Genomic DNA, 12864 nt, shown 5'->3' on the forward strand with positions numbered 1-12864 from the left:
TAACACTTCCCTGTGTTTCCCTCTTCCTCCTCCCACCTATGAAATGACATATCGAAGAAAGATAGACACATGGAGGCACTAGCTTATGCTATGCAACCGGGCAGGAAATTCAATCCCTTTCAAGTTTATAACAGCACTTTAGAGGAACGAGTTCAATTTTTTTTGTTCTTTTTTTGAATTTCGAGACCCTAAGATCAATAAGTATTGGGATCATGAGAAAGCTCCTTTTTGTTTAGTAGTCTAAATAAAATTTCCAAATAGGTAAATATATGACCAGAATGATAGAACACAGTGTTGACACGTTACTGGTACCACACTGATACATAATCAAATCAAGTAATCAAACAACTCAGTAAAAATGGCAACAACCTATTTAATCAATCTCTTTTGCAGGTAAACAATTGGATCAACTTCTTAATTGGTCCAACACACCATAATAATTATAAATAATGAGTGCAACTAACCTATTGCTCTGGAATTTTGTCCTTCAAATACTTCAACACAGCCTTAGTTCCCCTATCCAGTATGGCACGCCGAATGCTGCAAAAGAGTCAAAATGAGATTCAATATAGAAATTAACTTTTGATTCGGTTTATGCCATTTTGATTAGTTTCTTTCAGTGTCATTGCGGTGTTTTTCTTTTCTTCTTAATATTTTCAAAAAAAAAAAGAATACTATATCAAAGTAAATGAGCTTAGAAGATTTTCAAATTTTACTTCACAGACCGAGTTTTCCTTCACCCACAGGGAAGGGTCTTTTCTGACCCTGCACAATAGGAGGTGGTAGCTTATGATGACACAAGAGTCCAATCACAAGGTCAAATCACCAGTGGAGAGGGGATTCTTCCTTCACCAATGAAGGAAAACTATTGCCTTCAGTTCTCAGCTGGAAATTTTTCTTTGAAATAAGAATAGATTTACAGAAGTGATGTGCTATTGACTAGAAAACGCAAGAATATTATCAATATATAATATAGGGAGAGGGTTTCCTACAACGTAAGTGTAAGAAGGAATCTACACACTACAACCAATAAGAGGTTAGAAAATGATATCATCCATATGGGACCTATATGGGGCCCACATGGTCAAAACATGAGAGAAATGTCAATGTGGGTCCCACTGTTTATTATGTAAGAAAGGTATAAAGGAATCTGTACAAGGGCAGTAGCAATCTTTTTCCCATATAGTATATAGAAAAAAATTATCAAAAAATAATTAATAGAGAAAGACAATTAACATGCTGGCCGAATTGGAAACCAGCTTGGTTGTGATGGGCCTTGAAGACCAAATTATAACTCATTTTCATAATTATGGGAAATTGGCTCCACGAAGCTGAATTTAAAGAGTCAATACATATTTCCCAAGTCGATAATGCACTCTAATCTTTTCTGTACACTGTATTTATCACAAAACCAAACGTAGTTTTCTGCAATTTTCCCTGTCCAGGTTAAAAAAGCAACATATCATACCTTCTTAATGGGTTTCCATCAAGTCTCAAGGCCTGTAGGCTGGTTTCAAGCACCCCCTGCTCAAGAAACTTCCCAATTTAGAACAAGAAGAAATGGTGAAGTATTGATAACCAAATAGTGGTTGTTAGTCCATAAAATCTCTCACAAGCTCGTAACACATGCAAACAGATTATCATTAGTTGGGTATTTAAAGATAATTTCAAAGGAGAATATATAGTAGATGGAGGAAAAAGATAGAATAGCAAGCTCAACTTAAATGACAGGAAAGAGTCATTGTATTCAGTTGGGTATTTTTTAAATGATTTAAACTAAAATAACACTTGGTCCAAGACCCCCCTCCAAAAAAATATAATACTTGAGAAAGACTATGGAAAAACAACTAACAAATATTTATTTTTTATAAATAACTAGCAATGACTAGGCAATTGTGTTTTACCATTAAAATCAGGAGGAATAGCATATTCATTAGGAGGATCCAATGAATATTTGGAAAAGCAGAACTTTAATGAGGGTTTAATGACATCATATGAAATTAAATGACACTTTAAATATAAGATCTAGAAATTCAAACAGAAAAAGACATAAAGAGGTTTCTGCAATCTGACCAACTCAGGAGGTAGTGTTGCAATGTTGTTATCAGAAAGGTCGAACTCAACAAGAGAAGTGAGGTTCTTGAACCCCTGCATCCCAATAGTCAAAATAACAGTTTTAGACTTTAAAACAAAAGGCAACCCACAAAAGAAAAACATAAAAGAAGAGAGCAACAAGTCCATATGAAAATGAGAAATTATGGACGGCAATCTAGGATCAGTTTCACCATAATATAGTAACTACAATCTTATAGCAAAAATCCTTCGCCAAAGGTTGTTAATCATATCAGCCAATGAGAAGCAGCAGTTGTATCGATATTTGACAAAAGACATGTCACAATAATCCAAATCCTCGCAATATAATTCTTAGGACCATAGGAAATGACATCATCAACCATGTGAAACATGGTAACTGGATTGGATGATAAAGCAATAATTCAAATTGATTGAGCAAATATTGATGAGCAACATGGCCACTGCCAAAATGTGTATTGTAGAAGAATGAAAAAAAAAAAGTGTATTGTGGACCTTGGTCCACCATAAATTTATCATATAGGCTATAGCAGCATTTTTTCATGTTGCTTGATCACAAAAATGACTAGAAATTGGTCATTTGATTTGGCCGAGTCTGTGGAAACTATGATTTTTCATGTAAGCTTTTGTTTGCAAAACATGTTATTAACTAATTATCAGCATGTGATTGAACCAAGCTGATTCAGATGGGTCTGAAGTTGGTCCATGTGATTGTTAGAACCTGTCTTTTGGGTAGGCAATGTCTTTAATGGAAAGTAGCAACAATAGTTTGTTGTCCTAGGTAATGATATTGACATCCAATCAAGGATTTAAATCAGTAAGGAGGACGGATTGTCCTGGATCGATAACGAACCAGATCATTCCAGATTGTTCACTGATTCATACCAAATCATTCCATACTGTTCACGATCCTCCAGATCATTCTGATCCAATACTGATCCAGATCAAGCCATCCAGATAATCTGATATCGATCTTTAAATCCATGCATCCAGTGATTTTACCAACTTAGGAAGCAGATATTCTTGACATACAGGTAGGAGTTCTTAAAACCGTCCTGCCAAACTGACCTGAAACTAACCAGTGAACTTTGAGTTTGGGCTGCCACTTACGAACCCAATATAAATGAGTTGGATTGGGTTGGGCAAATAGCTCTTACCCTCAGTACTGAGCACATGCCGACCTGACTTAAGCTGGTATTTCATAACAGATCCAAACTACTCAAAACCCAAACAAACCTCTAATAACAGTTGAAAGAAGAGATTCAGAGAATAGATTGGCTTGTCTAGATTGACAGAGGACACCATTATTTATAGATAGGGGAAGGGATTACAAATAGGGAATGTTAGGTAAGGATGAGTCACAATCGTTATCCTAACATACACACATACCATGAATCTAGACACACACACACACACACACACATATTAACACTCCCCCTCAAGTTGGTGCATATACATCTCTCATGCCCAACTTGCCTACAATAGGATGAAAAACCTTACAATGTAATCCCTTTGTGAACACATCAGCTCTGATAACATACAAAGTTTCCATCCCAAAAGTTCGAACTGGTAGATGGAGAGACTCTCAGGTGTACAAGGGTGGTTGTGGGCTAATTAGTGGCCGATGTGGGACTAAACTCCCAGCAGTCCCCCGTGTGTGTGGCAGTACGTACTGCAGACATGTAGATATGGTGAAAACCCACTCTAATACCACGTTTAGAAGAAGAGATTGAGAGAATAGATTGGCTTGTATAGATTGATAGAGGCCACCTTTATTTATAGATAGGAGAAGGGATTACAAATAGGGAATGTTAGGTAAGGATGCGTCACAATCCTTAGCCAAACATACACACACATATTCAATGAATCTAGATGCAAATGAATCTAGACACACACATTAACAATAAATCTGTGACGAATCAAGATCTGAAACCAATATCTGCAAAGCAAAAGAGAGGAGAAAACAATGGGAGAAGGACAGAAGAGATTTGGTGAACCACGATAGATTCAACTTCTCTCTATCATGGACTGCAACCTTTATTTATAATAGTAACACAAATAGACTCTTAGTAGTAGTATACATTGGATAAGCCTAAGACTAACTACCAAAAGCTCCAGCATGGAACAATAAGAATAGATATTAAAAGCAACACCGGTCTTGAATATAGATAGCAGTTGTAGACGCCAATGAGCACAAAGAACTTCATTATGGTAGCAATATCAACTCAAGCACACCAATCAACAGCAGCAATAATAGATAAAAATCTTGTGTCAAATAAATCCAGCACAATCATCAGCAACGCACAAATAAGTGGTAGAGAACACCAATTGCAAGCCCTTCTCAAAGAAGGCAGGTAATAGATTGTAATCTACACAAAAAAGATTAGATAAAATTGCAAATATTGATGCACTTATAAGCCTCAAATAAAGGTTGCTGATAAAAATTGAAGCATAGTTTGCTGCAAACTAGGTAAAAGTAGAGTATAGGTTATTGCGAACCAAGTAACAGCATAAGGTTTGGTGGGGACCAAGTAGTAGCATTAGGTTGTTGGGAACAAGACAACATAATTTTGTTGTGGACCACTGATAAATTGCATTATTACTAAATACCACAAATAACCATCTTCACAGATAAATAATGCAAAAGTCGACCTCAAACCAGAGAAAAACCAGTGAAAGATCGATGGCAGCCAGGATCAACATAATAAGGAAGAACAAATTGAATAACTGAAACTTTTATTGCTCTGATATGTTTACATATGGAAGAAGAACATAAAAGATAAGAAAAAGAAGGGGGATAGGGTCAGCTCTCTCAGCCTCAAATCCTCTCACCTACGGTTTCTCACCAGACCATCACTGCATCTCACAGCTTCAACCATAATTCTTTTCTTCAATCTCTGTCCTTTTTTCGCTCAACCTCATACACTTATTTATAATTAAAGCATGGTTACAAAATAGTAACTCCCTTTTGGTTATGGGAGGACTACAAAATAGAAACCAAACGAAAATAGAAACTAAATCTAACTAAAAGGAAACAGAGGACAGAAATAGAAACTTCTAAATAAAAACTAAGCCTACTTTCTAAATCTGAAATTAGAAACTAATCAAATTAGAAGACTGAAAAGAATCTCAGAAATCCTCCTCTAAGCCAGCTGTCAAGGTGGGCCACAGCACTGTTCGCGTGAACAATAACACGCAATACTGTTCAAGTAAACAGTAACTTCTGAATTTTATTTTTGCAATTTTCGTCTTTGTGCTTCGATCTACATCAATAAAATTGTTGCTAAGGACACAAACAAGCAAATAATAATAATCTTCACCTGATGACTTGAGCACATAATAATAATAATCTTCAATCACCCCCCCCCAATCACGTGTAGCATTACATATGGACAAATAAAGCAGAGGATGGAATAAAGAATATTTCACCATTCTATGGCAGCAATAACCCACATCACGAAGGATGAGCATCACATAAATATCATAATCAAGAGCAACCGTAAATAAGATCCCAATAAAATAATATCCAATCTCCCCCTCACGATAGCAAATAAAATACCAAATATGCCAGGTTTAAACAGATCTGAGCAAATAATCTCCAATAAAGCAATAACAACCATTACTCCATGCAAGCGTCAATCTTCAATAAAATTGTAACCCCAAACTGATGTGATATAGGGGTCCAAGACCTAAATTGGGTGCTATGAGCCCACAAATGGCAATAGAAATGCAAATATACGACCAATGGCAATGTTAATTCTGGCCACAATTATGGGCCCACTCGAAGCAAGAGAAGACTCAAAATATGTCAATCACAAGAGAGAGTGGCAGTTCTTAAATATATCAAGTTCTCAGTGGAAAGTGGCATTGCCGTAGTTTATTTAAAATTCAATTAGAAGCCCAATCCAAAGCCAAAGGGCAAACTTGGAATGGTCATGAAATATAAAGGTAAGACGTAATAACAGAGAATAGCAAGGGGCAATTTCGGACTAAGGAGATAAGACAGGGAATAAATACAATGGGAACCATGGGGCACTATGGTCACAAAGGAACCACAAATCATAAAGAACAGGCATGCAATATGGGAATAGGAATAGGGACAGGTATCAATGGAAACTCAACTAATAAAATAAAGGATATGAATGAAAGAACTTAAAAAGAGGTAACATGGCTGTCTTCTTCTCCTTGACAGTCACGCAACCAGCAAACCATCAACTACGTCAACCTCACAACCGATAAACCAAACCAAGGGATGGAAGGAGGACAACGAACCTGCAGGAAAGCAGCGACAAACCAGGAGGAAAGCATGGAAGCAGTGAAACAGAAAACCAGGCGAAAAGCAAATTCATCTTCGATCGAACAATTTTCTTCTTTGATCAAGCAGTATATCGCAATTTCCTTCTTCTTCTTCATCATCAATCGATAACAACAATAGAATCAGCAAATATGGTGGGGCCTCATGTCTTCTCAGACCCAAGACGAAACCCTAGTTTAGCATATATGTTTGGAGATCGAACACAGCAAATCGAGGGGGAAAAATCTTTCTTGTTTCTTCTTCTTTATGGCTCTGATACCATGTGACGAATCAGGATCTGAAACCAGTATGTGCAAAGTAGAAGAAAGAGGAGAGATTGACGGGAGAAGGAGAGAAGATTTGTTGAACCATAATGGATTCAATTTGTCTCTATCGTGGACGGATAAAGGGTTTTTCGGATGCTGATTGGGCAGGGTCTCCGATTGACAGGAGGTTGACCACAGGTTATTGTACATTTGTTGGAGGAAACCTGGTGTCCTCGAAGAGCAAGAAATAGACAGTAGTTGCTCGTTCCAGTGCAGAGTTAGAGTATAGGGCCATGGCACATGCTACCGGTGAACTAATGTGGGTGAAACAATTATTGGCTGAACTTGGATTCATTGATGATTCTTCAATGCAACTGTGGTGTGATAACCAAGCTGCTATTCATATAGCTTCAAATCCGGTGTTTCATGAAAGGACGAAACACATTGAGGTGGACTATCATTTTATTCGAGAAAAGCTGCAACAGAGACTGATTTCTCCTTGTCATGTTCGTACAGGAGAACAACTTATTGATATATTCACAAAGTCTTTGGGGAGCGTTAGAGTGGAATACATTTGTAACAAGCTGGGCATGATCACATCTATGCTCCAGCTTGAGGGGGAGTGTTAACGAGAGAGTTGTATAACTCTTGGTATTAGTGCCTAGCACTAATACCGAGAGGAGAGCAGTGAGGAGGGTAGTTTAGGTAGCTTATTTTATTTATTTTTAAGTTGTTTCCCTGTTTTGCCCTTCTTATTATTGTTTAACAAAGGAAAGAGGGAGATCACGATGGTATTGTGACTCCCAAATCTGCACATCGTCTTTCTCCCTTTCTCTCTCGATTTCTCTGCTTTTCTTCTTCTTCTTCTTCCATTAATTCACACTACCAACTAACAAGGAAACACAAAGAAACAAAAGCATATCATGGTAGGGACATTCCCCCTATCGTGATCACCAACTAATCCTAATAGTAATAGAATACCACAACTCAAAAAACCCAATAGACAAATACAGTGGTTTCAGATTGGACATTTATGTTTTACGATCAAGGTCAATCCAATGAGACCCATTGCCACCCCTACCTTGAGATCCCTAAGGTAGATTTCTAAGTTCTACACATTTCTGAACATTGAATGTAGGCTCTTTTATCAAGTAAGATGCTACCTCAGGTATTGATTGCAGGCAATTTTGGCTTAAGTCCAGAATCCGTAGTTGATGTAGGCTCAGTAAATCTGAAGGGACTTCATGTAGCTGCATCTTTCTGTAGATCAAAGTAAAATTTAGAAAAAAAAAAAGTACATTACATCGACATAAATGCAGGAAGTTCAGGGGAAAATAACTAGCTTTTACAGACCAAACCTCAGGTAAAGCTCTTGCAGCTGTGGCAAGCTCGCAAATGCAGGATTTTCTGGTAAAGAAGTTGCATTACCACTTAAATCCAGAATCTGGAGCTTCGGGAGGTTTTGAAATCCATCTGATGGGATCTGTGTCAACAAACAAGTATATCCAGTAAATGACCAAGGAGATGATGAGAAGGTACAGTTACACATTATACGAGACGGATTTATTAAATTCGAATTGGACTGGCATTGTAGCCTCAGTTTGGATTGTATTTTAACTTTTGAGTTCATCAAGTTTCCTGAGGCATTGAATAGTTTGAATCCTTCAAGCTAATGCTTGACTAGCTGGAAACTGAGTAATTAAACAGCCCCAGACTAAAACTTCACTCGGGCTCTGTTTGGTTGGATGGAAAATGGGAGAAAGTATGGCAAAGTGCAAAAGCTGGTTTCTGTTCCGTAGTTTCCTAGTGTTTGATGGGATGGAACATACTACACACTTTTCCCTCACATGCCCAAACAGTGAAACACTTTTTTATTACTTTGCCAATTTTGTTTTCCTCTCAATCAAAGGAAAGTTGTGAAAAGTTAAAACTTTCCCTCGTTTTGCATGCAGCCAAACATCCATTGAAAAGTCAAAATTTCCCTCAGACTGAGGGAAATATTTTACTTCTTATAATTTATTTTACATTTTTTCTGCATAAAACAGTCACACTGTTGTAAGACTTTATGTCGCTTATGTTTTACTTCTGAATGAGGCAAACTTTGTAATAAAATTTTATGGTTCTTATCTTTTGCCAATTTTACATCAAAACAAAGCATTAGATTATTTTCTTTTCTGTACTCTTTCCCAACTGCCCCTCACTTCCGTTTACCTAACGTTCCAAACAACCAAACCAAGCCTCAGATACTAACCAACCAGTCAAGGATGGATGTGAATAGTTCATTGTAAAGTAATTATTGCATCTTTCCAAAGCAAAACTTATTTTGTACCAGAGCTTATCAAAATCAAATGCAGTTCACCTTTCTGAATGGATTATTGTCCAACTTCAAACATGAAAGACTAGAAAGTGACTGCAAAACTTCACTTGGCCATTCTTTTATCTTGTTTCCAGACAAAATCAGAGCCTGCACATTGGGGTAAGCGCCAAGATGGAATCAGAAGGGAACCAAAATATCATAGACGTGGTTTGAAACCATTCTTCGTAAGTTTTCTGATTGACTTGAACATCAGCCAAGTCAATCATATTTTGCCAATGAAAGGGGGTCCCCTCATAAAATGTACATCTAATGTAAATAGAGGGGGAAAACCCCATTAAAAAAAAAGCCTGAAAGGCTTCACCAACATTATCAAACATAAAAAAGTAACAAGTTAGAAGGTATTTTGAAAGTCTCCAGAAAGACATACCCTGATACAAAATATTCACAGAAAAACCTAGTCATGGCTGGTCTTTAATTGTAGTGTGCTTCTTGTTGTCACCAAAGAGTTGAAATGAGAACTTGTAACCTTCTTTTGATTGCTCCTTGTCTTATTCCCAAAAGTTATTTAAGATAAGGGTAAAAAGGGTTTTCAAAATAATTTGAAAGTGACTTATCCTTATGTCATTATCAAAAGCTGCCATTGTAATGCACATTTTTCGAGTACACATGTGAAATGACAGGATTTAGTCTCATTAAAAAAAAATTATGTATTACTAAAAGGGTTAAAGGGCAAAAAATAAGGTTACAACTTTTTCTCACCAGCCTTGGTTACAACAATATTTTCCCTTCATTCTATAAGTAACCAATATGGAACATTCCTACTCTAGACAGTGTCAGAAAATCGCAACAATCAGCAAGACCAGTTTGAAATTTAATTAAATGCAATATAAGAGGTGAAAAAATTGGTTCTTATTACAAATGCCAAATAACATTTTTACCCTCATTATAAGCACATGTTCATTAAAGTGTTCAATGTGAAATAGTTGAAATGGACTTCTTCCAAAATACGTGAAATAGCTCCTCAGCCATTCAGCATTTCTATTGAAATCGATTTCAATTTCACAGATATAAGGTGCAAAAAGTTTACCAAACACCTTCCGAAATTGAAATCACCCCCTGAAATAATTCTCGAAATCATACCAAAGAGAGCCTTAGTCATTGATATGTTATGTTTTTAGTACATGTGTGGATGGACATAATTAAGGGTACATTTGTAATTTCTCAGATTTAGTTATAATAAATATAAGATGTAGCTACCGATTGGAAGTACCCTACTCCTTTCTTCCAGTTGGTAGTTCTCTTCTTCTCCATTATCTTCTTTTCTTACTCTTCTCCATTGTAGGAAATAAGTACCATGAGAACAATTTCTTTTCAAACTTCAATGGACCACCTCTTAGGGGGCAGTATGGTAGCAAAGAACTCCAACTTTCTCCCCAGGGTACAGTTAATCAAGGAATATTAAGTAAACCATTTTCAGATGAAGATGCTCATATTTAACCCACAGCACCAGAAGTCTAACAGTGTATGCATAATGCTGTCAAATATTAGGATGATCTTTTCACATCTTCTGGCTGGTTGTCCTCCCTAGCCCTGTTCCCGTGCTAATGAAAAGAAGAGTAAAGCATTTAATTACCTGGAGGGAAGCACATAGCGACAACTCATTTGGTAGCTCTTGAATTGAATTTCTAGAAAGATCAACCTTAACAATTTCTCCTGATTCCCATACTGCCGGTGGGACAGCAGTCAAGCCCAATCCAACTAAAGAGAGTTCCTGAAGATGGAACATGAAAACAATCGAAATAAGCCAAATGTAGAACCTAAACTCTCCTGGGGTTAGTCATACATGTGATGCACATGCAAGGGATTTGGAGTGAGCACTAGGAGACCCCATTCATGAAATCTCCCATCTGAAAAGTGAGATAAGTGAATAAGAATAACTGTTTAGTGTCCAAACTATTAAGATAAATGATGAGGGAGGGCCTTGCTCTATTGCAACCTAGTGGGTTCTGGGTTCGAGTCGGGAAACAGCCTCTCTCTCCCCGAAGCGGGGGTAAGGCTGCCTATATATGACCCTCCCCAGACCCCACAGTGGCGGGAGCCTCATGCACTGGGTACGCCCTTTGTAGTGTCTAAAATATTACATTCTTCTGGACAAGCAGGAAACATTAGTTAAGTACTCCTGGGAATACATATATGAAATAAAATGATAACAAATATTTGATCAAGGAAATTTCAATATTGGAGAGCCATTGGGTGGAATAAATCGAATGACGGGTCACAACCTCCAACAACATACCACGTGCATGGTTACATTAACGGTAAACTGTATTTATGGTCCACCCCAAAGGAGACCTTGGTTTAATCTTATCCAATGCTGAACTGAAATTTTGTGTGAAAGATAAACCTTTGATGAGATAGATGATCGAGCTGCCATAACAATTTGATCTTTTTCTGGAGTAGCAGTCGCGGGTCCAGATTCTACATAAGAAATTTTACTTCAATCACTTAAACCAGCAATTCATAATAATGATATTAAGACAAGGTGTTCAGTTAGGGAACCACAAATGGAGGCTTCGGTCATTAACCACACTACAACTAGGAAGGCCACTGAAGAAAATAAAGCTTCCAGAGAATTGATGATAAGCATCTATGGACACTCATAGAACAGAGTTAGCTTACCTTCCTCAGTATTTATTGGCTTCTTTTTGTCCCAATTGGATCCCCCTAATGGGATTTGTAACTTCATGGGGTTTTGGCAACCAGTCCCCCTTGGTAGAAGGGGTAAACCCATTTGGCAGTTCATTTTCTTAGATGGTATTTGGACCATTTGGGAAGATTAAAACAACAGGATGTTTAGAGAATGAGTGAGATCCACGATATCTCCATTGATGTATCTTTAGAGCCATTGGGACCTTGTGGCTGCCTCTAGAGCTGACTCTACTCAGGTTCAGCATACTTGGGTGAAAGAAATAATTCATAGTTGTCAAGGCGTCAACTAGGTGACGCCTAGGCGTCCAGGCGCCTTGGTCGCCTAATTGGTGTCGCCTTGAATTTGGTCCCTCTCCATCGCCTTGGGTCGCCGAGCCGCCGTGACAACTATGCTTGGGTTCCCCTCCTAATTCCATTAAGCTGAACATGAATGGTAGTTCCTTGGGTATGGAGGGACTTTGGCTTATGTTGTGGTCAATATCTCTTGTATATTTTCCTATTACGGGAAATGAAATTTTTTCTTTTTATCCCAGAAAAAATCTTACCTTCATCAGTAGAAAGTCTACTTCGCAGATACTTCAATAAAGTGGGTGTAGGCCCAGATACAAGTGAACTGAGGAACACTAAATGTCAGTTATGTAGACTTGTAAACTTATCTAAACTTTGCAAAGTAAATGACCAAACATTGCATCAAACCTTCGCAATGTTCGCAGAGGATTGCCAGTGAGCAGAAGCTTTCTGAGCGTCGTCATTGTGCCTGTAACATGATCAATGAGGATCAAAATGCTGCACCAAGAGTTGTATGGCAATAATTATATCTGTGCAACCAAACAACCGCAAGTCCATAGCTGATTACGGAAGGTAGCATGGCTGCAGTACCTTATTAGAATGTAGACACAAGGTTCCTGATTTTACATGAAGATATATCTATATGCAAGCATTAGTGGATGAAGCTTTCCTTTGAGTATATATCATCCTCCTAACAGAGACACGGAGATAGGGAGGTAGACAGAGAAACTTTACTTGCTAGAGTGACATCTGAGAGGTAGTACACACAAACAAGCTTGGGACTGAGAGGTATGTACAAGGCAGAGGACAACCCCACCCACAAATTTCAGGCTAGGGCTTGGCTTCAGCTAGCACATGAAAGTAGTTGTGCACTGTAACGACACTGATGTGCTTGAACA

General features: G+C 37.8%; 1 protein-coding gene across 3 annotated transcripts in view; it reads right to left on the minus strand.

Annotated features, from left to right (window-relative positions):
• Window positions 1-200: 200 nt before the first annotated feature.
• Window positions 201-12864, minus strand: part of LOC122640853 (plant intracellular Ras-group-related LRR protein 6) — a 32879-nt gene continuing 20215 nt past the window's right edge. The window contains exons 12-22 of one of the 3 annotated variants that reach the window (XR_006329765.1): window positions 12374-12434; window positions 12223-12290; window positions 11373-11446; window positions 10602-10739; window positions 9011-9115; window positions 8010-8134; window positions 7815-7911; window positions 2074-2148; window positions 1469-1524; window positions 399-540; window positions 201-366 (exon numbers count right to left, since the gene is read on the minus strand). Coding sequence is in view for 2 of the 3 variants with exons in the window: in XM_043834114.1 (XP_043690049.1) it covers window positions 465-540; window positions 1469-1524; window positions 2074-2148; window positions 7815-7911; window positions 8010-8134; window positions 9011-9115; window positions 10602-10739; window positions 11373-11446; window positions 12223-12290; window positions 12374-12434 (875 nt within the window). In the remaining variant the exon portion in view is untranslated. Of the gene's footprint in view, window positions 367-396; window positions 541-1468; window positions 1525-2073; window positions 2149-7658; window positions 7743-7814; window positions 7912-8009; window positions 8135-9010; window positions 9116-10601; window positions 10740-11372; window positions 11447-12222; window positions 12291-12373; window positions 12435-12864 lie in introns of those variants that run through there. The other 2 variants (XM_043834114.1, XM_043834115.1) reach the window with 2 other exon arrangements.

This window comes from Telopea speciosissima, chromosome 9, assembly GCF_018873765.1.
Source record: "Telopea speciosissima isolate NSW1024214 ecotype Mountain lineage chromosome 9, Tspe_v1, whole genome shotgun sequence".
Taxonomy (NCBI): Eukaryota; Viridiplantae; Streptophyta; class Magnoliopsida; order Proteales; family Proteaceae; genus Telopea; species Telopea speciosissima.